This window comes from Lontra canadensis, unplaced genomic scaffold, assembly GCF_010015895.1.
Source record: "Lontra canadensis isolate GAN:19392208 unplaced genomic scaffold, GSC_riverotter_1.0 scaffold43, whole genome shotgun sequence".
In the NCBI taxonomy this organism is placed as follows: Eukaryota; Metazoa; Chordata; class Mammalia; order Carnivora; family Mustelidae; genus Lontra; species Lontra canadensis.
Genome location: NW_022631037.1, coordinates 13,777,382 through 13,790,426, shown reverse-complemented (window position 1 = coordinate 13,790,426; position 13,045 = coordinate 13,777,382). Strand labels below are relative to the sequence as shown.

The following is a 13,045-nucleotide window of genomic DNA, read 5'->3' as shown; positions in this document are numbered from 1 at the left end:
TATTTATTTATTTGTGAGCGAGAGAGAGCACAAGCAGGTAGAGTGGCAGGCATAGGCAGAGAGAGAAGCAGGCTCCCTGCTGAGCAAGGAACTCCGTGGAGGACTGAAGCCACGGGCAGTGGCTTAACCGACTGAGCCAACCAGGCATCCCAAACCTCTTAAAAAAAAAAAAAAAAAGGACACCTGGATGGCTCAATTGGTTAAGTGGCTGCCGTTGGCTCAGGTCATGATCCCAGCGTCCTGGGATTGAGTCCCACATCAGGCTCCTTGCTCAGCAGGGAGTCTGCTTCTCCCTCTGCCTCTGCCTCCCATTCTGTCTGCCTGTGCTCACTCTCTCTGACAAATAAATAACTAAATAAAATCTTAAAAAAAAAAAAAAGTACACGTAGTCTACATTCCCATAGTCTCCTGAGTTCTCTTTCTGCTCTGTTCTCCCACTGTACTCAGGATGAGTTTAACAGTTTGTTGTGATGTACAGAACTGTCTCCACCACCACCAATGCCACCTCCTCAGATTACAAGGAGACTTTTAAAAATAGGCGTAATATTTGTCCCACATTACTTGGCATATTTGAGAAGCTGTATTTTTCTCTCTTCACTTTGTCGACTACTCTATACTTTGTTCCACCACATAGTTTTAGGGGTACCAATTTGTAATGAAATTGTGTAAATGCTGCATCTCCTGTTGGACTGCAATTCTGTTTGTACCCCTCAAAGCACCTAACATGGTGTGAGGCTAATAATAACAATAGTAATAATAAAAGATCTAGCACTTACTGAGTGCTTACATATGCCAAGCACTCTGTTAAGCACTTACAAACACCACAGCAACTCTGTGTGTCGTAGATATTTCTTGAATGCACGGTGCTGGTCCACATGGAACAAAGCACAGTTGCTTGTCCACTGCTTATGGGACGATCCCAGCAGAGAATCTGAAGCCACTCCCAGTGGTGAGATTGTGCAGCCATGGTAGCAGCCAGGAAACATCACTTAAAGCTCAAACACACGGGCGCCCAGGTGGCTCAGTCAGTTAAGCATCTGACTCTTGATTTCAGCTCAGGTCATGATCTCAAGAGATGTGAGATCGAGCCCCACGTCGGGCTCCACACTGGGTGTGGAACCTGCTTAAGATCCTCTCTCTCCCTCTTCCTGTGCTCCTCTCCCTTTCCCCTCCAAAAAAAAATAAAATAAATAAAATAAAATCTTAATAAAAGTGGTCAGACACAGACAGATTATATATATTGGCCCTTAGGCTGTATCCTAGTTCTCCATTTACTGACTAAGTGACCTTGGCAAGTTAACCTATTTGTAGGTTAGGCTCTTCATCTGACTAAGAGATGCTAATTCATCTTAGGCAAATGAGAGAATATGCAAAAAGTACCTAGGACAATACTGGATATATAGTAAATACTCAATAAATCATAGCTATTCTTGGTAGTAGTATATATAAGGCAGAATGCTAGATAGCGTGAAGTATAAAAACCAGAGGTAAACAGATTAGGGTGGTGGATCTTGTCACTCGGCCCCAAAGGCAGAGGTCTGAATTCACGTGCTCAGTTAAGGTCCCTTTTAGCTCTAGGTGGTGATTCTGTACTTTCAAGTTGGCACTTGGAAGCCAACAACCATACACCCTCTCCCCACTGCAGCTCTTCAGGTCAGCCAGTTACTCGGTTTAAAGTTACCAAAGCCTTGGAGCACCTGGGTGGCTCAGTGGGTTAAAGCCTCTGCCTTCAGCTCAGGTCATGATCCCAGGGTCCTGGGTTAGGCCCCATATTGGGCTCTCTGCTCAGCGGGGAGCCTGCTTCCTCCTCTCTCTCTGCCTGCCTCTTTGCCTACTTGTGATCTCTGTCTGTCAAATAAATAAATAAAATCTTTAAAATCTTTACCAAAGCCTAGATGGTAGGGATGGACACCTTAAAAAAAAAAAAGTAGCACAGGTAAGGAATGGTCTTGGTTCTTAAAGTCAGGACTTGCTGTTGCCAGTTGTGCTTTGATCAGAAGGAAACCTCTAATTCAGCCTGAAGCGGTGATCATTAATCATTCAAAGGTGTGGTATGATTCTGACTACAAGCTGGACTAGAGGCTCCGTGCAGGTTTGGGAGAAGTTACACTCTTGTGGTTTGACTAACCTTTTTTATGAGTGTGTTACTAAAGAAACGTGAGCTGTTGGCTTTTCAATTACTGTAGCTTACCCCTTCTGGGTTTCATACACATTGAGTCATCGTGTCTACAGGTGACTGATAATCATCTGCACTACTCAAGTTACCGTAACTCGGAGATGAGGGGATCTGATGATTGCAGGTTGCATGCACGTGAAGATCTGAGGCTCTCCTGTCTTCACAATGAACAATGGTCTGCCTTAACCACAGAACTCAGTCACATATTTCCACTCATCCAGGGGTGTATTTTCCTCTTACTGTTTTGCCTCTTACAACTTGAGCACTCAGCTGTCTTCTGACATGTGCTGCAGGTGGGAGAGACTGTGAAACTGTAAGTCTAGTTCAGTAAAGCAAACTCTTGGGAGAAAGGATAAAAGCAGAGTTTGTGATGTGCCTGCCCCACCCCGGAAACTTTCTGGAACCTCTCCGTTAGATGAAAAGATAAAAAGATTCTCAGGGGACCCTGGTATTTGAGGAGCAGAGTAGAGCCAGCCACACTGGGAAATCATCAATGACCTCGAAAAGGCCAAGAAACCAAAGTTCATTATTTCTGTGTCACTTACAGGGGAATGAATATTTGTGACCTTAGCTGGCTTTCATGTTCTCAGCCTCACTCTTTCAAACACCTTTGATCAAAGATATATCCAGTCTGGAAGTTGAAAATAGGAACCACTGATGACCTTGGAAAAGGTCTACTTTCCTGTTGCTTTTCATTGAGTTGCTAAGGCAGGGTGTTTTTCTTTGCAGATTTTTTCTCTCAGGTATTTCTCTAGAAACTGTCAGGTTGGCCTTAAGGTACTGTGGACACAGGACAAATCCATCTTATTCGATTAGATCTTTTAGCTGGTCTTTCTGGCTCCAGTTCCTCATTGTTCTTACACTTGGCTCTTCCAGTAATATTCTGAAAATAACATTTTGATGCAAGCCTACCTTGCTTAAGGGCATGAAGCGCTTTGCTCTTTGTTCAAATCTAAATCATATGGTTGGTCATTCAGAATGCCCATCTTTTGGTTCTACCACGTGTTAACTTTTTTCAATATCTCCCTAAATCTGGGATGCAAAGTGCCAGGAAGCCCACAGGGCAAGAAAATTATTTTGTTTTTAAGTTCTCTCTCAATCTCCCTGATTATACCAAGGAAAAAGATTTAGACTTAATTTGATGTTAGTCTTCTTTCAAACTGATCTCACAATTGGTAATCTCTGTTTTTAACAGAGAGGGGTTCTTTGTGTCCAGGTATTCACAATATATAATCAAAACTTTAATAAATCTCACTGTTTCCTTGTCTTTCTTTTTTCTTTTTTTTTCTTTAAGATTTTATTTAGGGGCACCTGGGTGACTCAGTGGGTTAAAGCCTCTGCCTTCAGCTCGGGTCGTGGTCTCAGGGTCCTGGGATGAAGCCCCGCATCGGGCTCTCTGCTCAGTGGGGAGCCTGCTTCCCCTTTTCTCTCTACCTGCCTCTCTGCTTACTTGTGATCTCTGTCTGTCAAAATAAATAAATAAAATGTAAAAAAAAAAAAAAGATTTTATTTATTTTGGGCTCCTGGGTGGCTCAGTTGGTTAAGCCTCTGCCTTCAGCTCAGGTCATGATCTGAGAGTCCAGAGATCAAGTCCTGCATCAGGGTCCCTGCCCAGCGGGAAGTCTGTTTCTCCCTCTGCCCTTAACCCCTGTTTGTGAGCTCACACAGGCACCCTCTCAAAAATAAGTTTTAGGGACGCCTGGGTGGCTCAGTTGGTTGGACCGACTGCCTTCGGCTCGGGTGGTGATCCTGGAGTCCCGGGATCGAGTCCCACATTGGGCTCCCAGCTCCACGGGGAGTATGCTTCTTTCTGACCTTCTCCTCGCTCATGCTCTCTCTCACTGTCTCTCTCTCAAATAAATAAAATCTTTTAAAAAATAAATAAATAAATTGTGCATTGAAGAACTTTTTTTAAAAATAAATAAATAAATAAATTTTAAAATGTTTTTTTAAAAAAAAGTAAATTCATTTTAGCCAGAAAGAAAGGAAGGAAGGGAGGGAGGAAGGAAGAGAGAGAGGCAGAAAGAGAGGAAGAAAGGAAGGAAGGAAGAAGAAAAAAGAAAGAGAAAGAAGGAAAGAAAGAAAAAAAATGTGAGCTCACTGCAACAAAACAAAACACTGTCACATTTACCAGGTGCTTTCTATGTATCAGGCATTGTTCCCTGCCCTTCTCAGTGACCGTGGGAGGTAGATACAGTTATTATCCCATTACACATGAGGACACGGAGCCACAGACATGTCAAATAACTAGCCCAAGGTCATCCAACGAGTAACTGATGAGCCGGTGTCAGATCCAGTCCACGTGATCCAAGAACCCAGGCATTCAACCACCACATTACCCTGAGGTGTCAGTATTGCAGAATGTGAAGGAATAAGTGAAGTTTGAAAATTCTGTATTTCATACTTCCAGATACAGCTATAGCCAGACTCTCTTACTCTTCCCTGGTCATGCTCCTCCCTCAATTTGGATGTCTTGTCGACCTCTCTGAAGATCTAAGTTGTACTAGTACATAAAGACTCTTCTCAAAATCTGGGTTTTCTAAGAAATGCTTTCCCTGTCCCAGGTACTCCTGAATTTTTTGCACTTCCTTAACACTTAAATACGCAATTTACACCAACCTGCTGTAATCTTGCCTTATAATTCTTTTTACAGAAGACAGGTTACTCCCCTGCTTAAGTGCCTCAAACATGGCATTTAGAATAAAATCAGGGTCTCCTGGGTGGCTCAGTTGGTTGAGGGTCCAGCTCTTGATATCGGCTCAGGTCATGATCTCAGGGTCATGAGATTGAGCCCCTTGTCAGGCTCTGCCCTCAGTGTGGAGTCTGCTTGAGATTCTCTCTCTTCCTCTGCCCCTCTCCCCGCTTGCACACACGAGTGCTCTCCTCCCCACCTCTCAAAATAAATAAATAAAGTCTTTTAAAAAAATGAATAAAATCAAAGGCCCCCACAGAGCAGGACAGCTCTTTCACAACTTCTAACATTTATTTTTTTCCTATTCCACGGATACAGGTCTTGTTTCTCTCCCACTAAGTTGGAGATTCTTCAAGAACAGGAACTGGTTTTTCCAATTATTTTGTTTTCTTGTGTTCTTTCATTATTGGACCCTTTACTGTGTGGCAGTGACAGGTCTGGGAACCACAACATGCCTAGGGAGTGTTGCAGAAGAGAGGATATGGTTCAGCAAATCTCTCCAGAATCTAGTGTCTGCAGAATGGAAAAGCATCAGCGATACGGTAGCCTCACTTTCAGTACCTGACACATCCTCCCTGCTTTCTCTGCCTTCTACCAGCCACTCACCACCGAGCACATCTGCCATCACGGCATACCCTGCTCCTGCCTTCCCTGTGGCCAGAGAGCCTCTGTTTTCTAACACACAACACCCACACGCCCCAAAGGTGGCTAAACTCTGTTTTCAGAATTTCTCAGCAGTTTGACATGAGCAGTAGGAGAGGGTGACCACAAATAAATTTTTCAGTTAAATGTGAGATGGGCCCTAATGATCACATGTGTATCAATGATACTGTTTCTTCAAGCAAAAGAATAATATACTTTATGAAAGGGACAAAGACCATGATCTTCCAAGAAAACTTTTCTAAAACTTTCTACATTTGAAGCTCTTTTACTTAAATCTCAGTCTGGTGACGATGTGTTTGGGGAGTGATAAGTTGGAGGTTTGGGGGCTATTTTTTCTGCCTCTGTAGCTATTTAAAAAGCTGCAGAGACCAGTTGCTGAGTGTCTCCACTTTTTGCAGCACTTCCGTCCCCCGAGCTCCCTTGTATTACAAGCAGAAAATATCAAGCACAATAATAGTTTGGGAATTGACTGGGTGCTGAGAGGCCATGGACAGTCGGAGTGCACAGGTGGCCACGCTCCTGCACAGGGGCAGCTCCCTGGCTCCCTGGCACCCTGCTCTGTTGTCTTCTTGTTTCTTTTTCTCTGCTTTTCTCCAGCACTCCCCTCTGATGTGAGCGGTAGAAACAGCTCATGTCGTAGCTTCAGCTTAACAACATCTCTGACTCCCCCTTTTGCCTACTGGCTTAGTTCATTTTGACTATCCAAATGTGTGCTGTCAGCCACTGTCCCTTGAGATTGTCCCCAGCTCTGAATGGAAGCATCCTGCCTGGGCTGGGTGTACTTAAGCAAGCCGCAGTTCTTTCCTCCCTTTTCAAGGACTCTGGAAGATTATTTAACAAACTCTGCCTTTGTGTTCTTCCTCTTGTAATTCTTTCTTTCACTTCTAGGTGAGAAGCGCCACTGCTTTGACGTCAACTATAATCCTAGCTATATGTACGAGAAAGAGAGTGAGATAATCCAGACCCGGATGATGGACCAAGCCATCAATAATGCCATCAGCTACCTTGGTGCCGAAGCCCTTCGCCCCTTGGTCCAGACCCCACCTGCTCCCACCTCAGAGATGGTTCCAGTTATTAGCAGTATGTATCCCATAGCCCTCACCCGTGCCGAAATGCCAAATGGTGCCCCCCAAGACCTAGAAAAGAAGAATATCCACCTGCCAGAGAAGAGCTTGCCCTCTGAAAGAGGCCTCTCCCCCAACAATAGTGGCCATGACTCCACGGACACGGACAGCAACCACGAAGAACGCCAGAATCACATCTACCAGCAAAATCACATGGTTCCCCCTAGGGCCCGCAATGGGATACCACTGCTGAAGGAGGTCCCCCGCTCTTATGAACTCCTCAAGCCTCCACCCATCTGTCCGAGAGACTCCATCAAAGTGATCAGCAAAGAAGGGGAGGTGATGGATGTGTATCGGTGTGACCACTGTCGAGTCCTCTTCCTGGATTACGTGATGTTCACTATTCACATGGGTTGCCACGGCTTTCGTGACCCTTTTGAGTGTAACATGTGCGGATATCGAAGCCATGATCGGTATGAGTTCTCATCTCACATAGCCAGAGGAGAGCACAGAGCCATGCTAAAATGAACATCTGGTCCCAGAGATGATTTATGCCTGAGCATTCGACATCATTTGTAAAAACCGACACCCCGCCTAACAAGTTATTCTCCAAACAAACTCAGTTCCAAGCCCCTTTCCATACCACTTTTAGTGTCCAAAGGGTCAAGTTCACATGGACAACAGAGAAATGCTGTCTTCATTCAGAAATTGTTTGCAGATATATCATGTTATCATTCTTGTGAGACCTTTGTTTTCTCATCGGGGACTTGAGTTTTTATGACATTTAAAAGCCAATGAAGTATTTGGTCATTACCTTTTGCAGCAATAGAACAAGCAGTCCTTGGAGTTTGTTGCCAGTCAAAAGAGTCCCCCAGCTGTGCTGCATGAGACGTTCTTTCTGAGATACAATGTCATACGTGGAAAAGTCATTCACCCAGGTCCACAAGAAGAGCTCACCAGCTAACCTCGGTGGGAAGACATGCCCTTCTGCACTTAACAGAGGCTGAAAGTCTAGGATATAATCTCCTCGTCCCTAATTAGAGTCTAATAGTAAGGAAAAGAACAGCGATAAAATAAGTATCTGTTACCAGTTACTGAAGACCCCAATCTCCAAGCAGCAGACCCATTTCTTATCACACAAGGAAAAAAAAATCAAGTTATTCGATGATACTTCTGCTTCTACCCTCCCATACCAATTAAAAAGCTGCTTTGGGTTAAACCAGTCCTGTATAAGAGAAATTCTATACCAGAAGAACTAATGGTTTTAAACATAGACTATCATTGAAACTTCACGAAGTTGTCTGTTAAGGCATCCATTTCCCGTGGTCGAGATTGGCAGAACTGGACTCTGAGGGGGAAATAGTTTAGCAGCACCCCAGGAGGAGGGGGGCAGCTATGCGAACGTTCTTGGTCTCCTTCATGGAGCATTAGTGTACAGACTTAAGGCAAACTTGCCGATGATTTTTTTTTTTTTTTGACAGAAAACAGACAATCCAAAAAGCATGACTTAGTCTCCCCTTCCCCACAGGAGAGGAATCAGGGACAGATATCATGAGTGTTGTTTGGTTCAGTGTTAAGCTTCCTGAAGAAGCGAAGAAAGGTGTACTTCTGCTGACAGGTTCTCCTTCATCAAGGCGGATAGGGTTTTCTCCCTGTTTTAAGCTGCTGTATGCCAGGAAGATTCCTGAAAGTCTGCTCTTGGTTCTGCAGATCTATTGGCCAGCTCTGTCATTAATTATGAGAGATATGCTATCAAGGAAAAAGTGCAGGGATAATTGTGAAATTAGTACTGCAGTAGAGGTCCCAAAATCTGTTTGCAAATTCCATATTGGCTGCTAATTAGCTATATGACTTTGGGCAAATCACTAAACTCTTAAAACTAAGTTTCTTCAACAATAAAGAATTGGGCTTAGACGCTCTCTAAGGTCCCTTCCAGCTTTAACTTTATGTGATTATGCTGTAACCCCAGTTATCTTTTAAGCCTTTTCATGCATGGGTATTAAGCAGGAGAATATGTATATGAATACCTGTTTCACATTTCTTTGGTGTGAAAATGGTAGTGTTAAATTTTTCCTTTAACTACTGAGTTGTGAATGTGAAGAGGATGGTGGGGAGGAACAAAAAACAGGAAGGTATTTTGATCTTGCCCAAAGTGTACACACAAAGTGGCACCTGCCGCTGCTTTGCCAAAGCCTTTTTTTTTTTTTTCTTTTTTAAGAACTGGTGTTAGAATAAATTCTGCTTCCAGGGACAACTTCATGGAATCTATTTACAAATTGAGAGTAGTTTTGTGCACACTTCTACCAGAGTCAAGAATCCCCAATTCCTGTTAGATTTGCATTTTACGTATCTGCCTTGGTATTTCAAAAGGGCTTAGGCATTAGACTCAAACTCAACTAACTGATGTGCTGCCAGTAACTAAAATGTTCCCCCTCAGACTGCACAAATGGCTTAGCCTTCTTTGTAGCATGGTGTCTGTCTCAGGAAAACAGATTTTGTGAAATTCCATGGTAACAGTCCCAACATGTTTGAGATTTCGGCTAAAAGACTGGATGCATTTCAGTTCATAGTCCTCAGCATTTCACTGTATTTCCGTAATCCTAGACTCTAAGCTACGCCAGGTTACTGACACGCGTTGTGGCAGAGAGGCTGCTTGTTATACTCTGGAAATGCCACACGTCCTGTTGACTCTTCAGGGGGCAAAAGAAAGAGAATTTGGAAGCAAGAATTGGTTGGAGAGAAAACTGGGGAAAGCAAGCATTTCCAACAGATTAGTGGGAAATTCTTTCTGAAGAAACCAGTGTTGGCTCCTTAAGATAGTGAAAGAGGCCCATCCCGCTAAGCTGGGGACTTTTTTTTTGAACACTTGCCTCATTTTCCCTGTGACTAACAGATTTTCTGAATGATTTCCATTCTTCTGAGGTCAGTTTTCTAAGTGTGGTGACCACTCACAAATGCTACTTTCACTGTAGCATTCTGGGCCTAGCTGGGGCACACCAGAGTGCAGAGAAAATTTGTATATGCAAACTCCACGTTTGTAAACCATCAAGTTGAACAAGGTAGTATGTAGTGGCTATCACCACATTGGCAAACATGTCCTTCTGTAGGCACCACTTTTATCAATAAATGCCCTTTCCCCGTGCTGGGGGTGGAGGGAGAGGGTGAAGGACAATCTTAGCACGGTCGCTTAGAGAGAAGGGCAGAGTCAGGATTCACATCCAACAACATTGGACAGTGAGGTCCTGCAGCAGCTTTAGACAGTACCTTTCCTTTCTCAGAGTCCCTCTGACATGCGCCCTGTAGATCTGAGCTGTCCGTCACTTCCCACCACACACCCAGGGGGCCACAATCCAGGGAACAACCAACCCCACGAAAAGTTCCCTTGCAGCCAAGGTGACAGAATTGGGATGAGGGGGGAAGGGAAGGGAACTGGCTCTCCAGATGTTCCTCATCACCCCTGTTGAATTGTTGCACAGGTACTTCCTACCGGCAAGAACTAAACAGAAGTGTCTCCCCCATTATCTTCCACCACCACTACCAGGGGAAAAAAAGATAGAGATAGATCCACCAGCCTTTAGATTCCTTAAGTCATTCTCCCTAAAAGATACTTGCCTTGACACAGATAAGCTAACTAATCTTTTGCCTTATTACCGACTCTGAGCTGTTCCTGACTCAGCTTCTGACTTTGTCAGTGACAACACTTCTCACCTTTTAAATGCAGTGCTTAACATTTTGCTAGGCCCATATTCAGTGGCCCAGATATAAAGTGACCTCAGATTTCTTTTGCAAAGAAAAACAGCACAAAATTTTGCTTAGTTGAAACACTGTGTTATGAACAAATCTCACACCAACATAAAGTTTTTCCAAGTAGTCTCTGTATCACTGTTCTTACTCTCCTCCTCTGCTTTTTCCCCTCTGCCAAATGTGAGGTTTAGCATGTTTTAAAGGAAAAAGCCCAACACAGGCAGTAAGATCGTAATGGAAATATTAAATAGTTAGTGTCCTAACTTTAAAGTGTACCCCACAGATAACAGATCCATTGGTCTCTAGTGGAGATCTAGAAACTCCAGACCACTCAAGATTTGAACCTTCAGAGACAGCCAAGCTCTTTCACAAAGACTTGGAATTGAGATTTAAGAGCTCAAGACAAGAAAGTGGAGTGAATGGGGTGCCTGGGTGGCTTAGTGGGTTAAAACCTCTGCCATTGGCTCAGGTCGTGATCCCAGGTCCTGGGATCGAGTCCTGCATTGGGCTCTCTGCTCAGCAGGGAAGGCTGCTTCCCTTCCTCTCTCTCTGCCTGCCTCTCTGCCTACTTGTGATCTCTGTCTGTCAAATAAGTAAATAAATATCTTAAAAAATAAAAAGAAAGTGGAGCGAAGTAAATTTTGTCCTAGAAAATACCATCAGGCTTTGCAGAGGAAGATAAGAGATACACAATGATGTCTCTTCTCTTTTAAAGAATTGGGAGCTATTTTTATGCTCAGAGAGTATAGATCAGAGAACCTCTCTCCATAGGCAGAGTTCAGAAAAACAATGGATTTGGGACTTAAGTGCCTGTAAAGAAGACAATTTTGGCCTGAAACCAAAGGCTAGACCTGGGCCACCCTAGGAAAAGGATTCTGTTCTCTAAAGCTGAAGGACTGAACAGTTCTGCGAATGATCAGCGAAGCCAGGGCTGGACACTGCTGTCTCTAAGGACGGTGGACTCAGAAGAGCTCAAGAGAAGTGTAGGCTTTAGACTTTTGTGAGCTCAGAACACAAGACTGTAGCTCCATGCACCCAAGCTGTAGATAGTGTGAACCCCACCATGCCGTCAACATGATAACCAGGTCTTTGCACTTTGAAAAAGCTGAATGCAAGTTTCCTCTGAATATTCCAAGACTGGGCTATCGTATACATTGATGCTGATTGAGCTGACATTTGAAAATGGAATGTTAATGTTTTGATTAAAAAATGTAAGGACGTAGTATCTACCTCCCGAGGATGTTATGAGCTCTTATGTAGTTTTGTCTAGGGGATGGTGTTACTGGGCGGGGGCTGCTTGGGATGGTTACAGGTTTTCTACTGTATGCACTGTATGTGAATTTAAAGAGATGGAGACATTCAAAGGCCATACTAGGACCATGATTCAGTAATTCAGTAGCCAGTGGAGGCCTTTAATCTCTAACACAGAGTTTCCTTCATGTTATTTTAATGTGTAAGAGTAAAGAATATGCTGACAATTAGAACCAATATAAGTGAACTTCATGCTAAAGATACTTCATGACATTGTAGCCAGGGAAGTAGAATGGCTTTGCTCCCTCCCTGTCTCATGAGCTCTCGACTATCGACTCCCCGAGTAACTTAGAGTTTCCTCAAATGGTCCTCACTGTCCATCTCCCTGTTGACCCTACTCTAGAAAGCCTGGAGAGCATCCCAAAATGTCACCCACCTCCTCTCAAGCCTGTGGGACCTAGCTTCTGAAGTGACTTTGCTTCTTCCTCTCCTAAAAAGACTGAGAACAGACATTTTAACACTTTAGGAAAATGGGGCAGCATTAAAAATGATCCCATTGCCAGTGACTCATTTATACAAGGACTTTTCCAGGTTAGCGAACAAAAACCCTTTTTGGTGGGCCTGCTTCTGTGGGTTCACAGAAACCAAATTACTGTGGGTTGCAAAGAATTAGCAGGTCATTTGAAAAGCAGACATCTCTTCACCCAGACTGTGGTTTTGCATGTTCAGGTTCTCAGTCTATGAGCTTTGGTGAGGGATCATTTTGGCTACTGGAAAAACCATAGGTTATTTTTAATTTCTGGTTGCCAAAGCCACCACACTTGTGGTCTGTGGATGACCCTTGTCTACAGAATGACGGGGGAAGAAGGGAACCTGGTTTGGGGGTTCAAAGGGGCTCAGGGTGGCCTTCCCCCAGGGAGGAAGGGAGGGAGGCCTTGCCGAGTGGTTTTGACACGGCCTGTGCTCATAACATTCTCATCTGGGTTTCTCAGAAATGCCCTCCCTGCCCAGCAGTGACCTTCCCTCTTAACTCCTCTTGAGTTTTACCCAGAGTCCAACCATTGGGAGCACTATAAGGTGTCTTACTCCTCTGTAAAGACTGTTTAAAGAAAGTCAGCTTCTGAAATGTAGCAATGCTAACCTTGCCAGAACCATAATGAGTGCATCGTCACATTAAAAAAATAATAATAAAAAAAAAACCCTGCTGATAGATTTCAAGGTTTCTGTATCATGTTTGATTTTTATACTGAAAAATAAAAAATACTGGTGTGTTTAAAATTAGTCATTGTGCATGCCTATCATTTGTAGTTGTCAGAAAATGGAAGGGTTTAATTTTGCCTCTCAGACTTTTTTTTTTTTTTTAAGATTTTATTTATTTATTTATTTGACAGAGAAAGAGAGACAGCGAGAGCAGGTACACAAGCAGGGGGAGCAGGAGAGGGAGAAGCAAGCTTC

At 43.7% G+C, this 13,045-nt stretch overlaps 1 protein-coding gene across 3 annotated transcripts in view; it reads left to right on the top strand.

Moving 5' to 3' along the window:
• IKZF3 (IKAROS family zinc finger 3) overlaps nucleotides 1-7,747 on the top strand; it is an 83,198-nt gene extending 75,451 nt beyond the window's left edge. For all 3 annotated transcript variants that reach the window (XM_032871516.1, XM_032871515.1, XM_032871518.1), the window contains one exon: nucleotides 6,420-7,747. In XM_032871516.1, coding sequence (XP_032727407.1) covers nucleotides 6,420-7,123 — 704 coding nt within the window. In that variant the 3' untranslated portion in view covers nucleotides 7,124-7,747. The remainder of the gene's footprint in view (nucleotides 1-6,419) is intronic.
• Nucleotides 7,748-13,045: the final 5,298 nt, after the last annotated feature.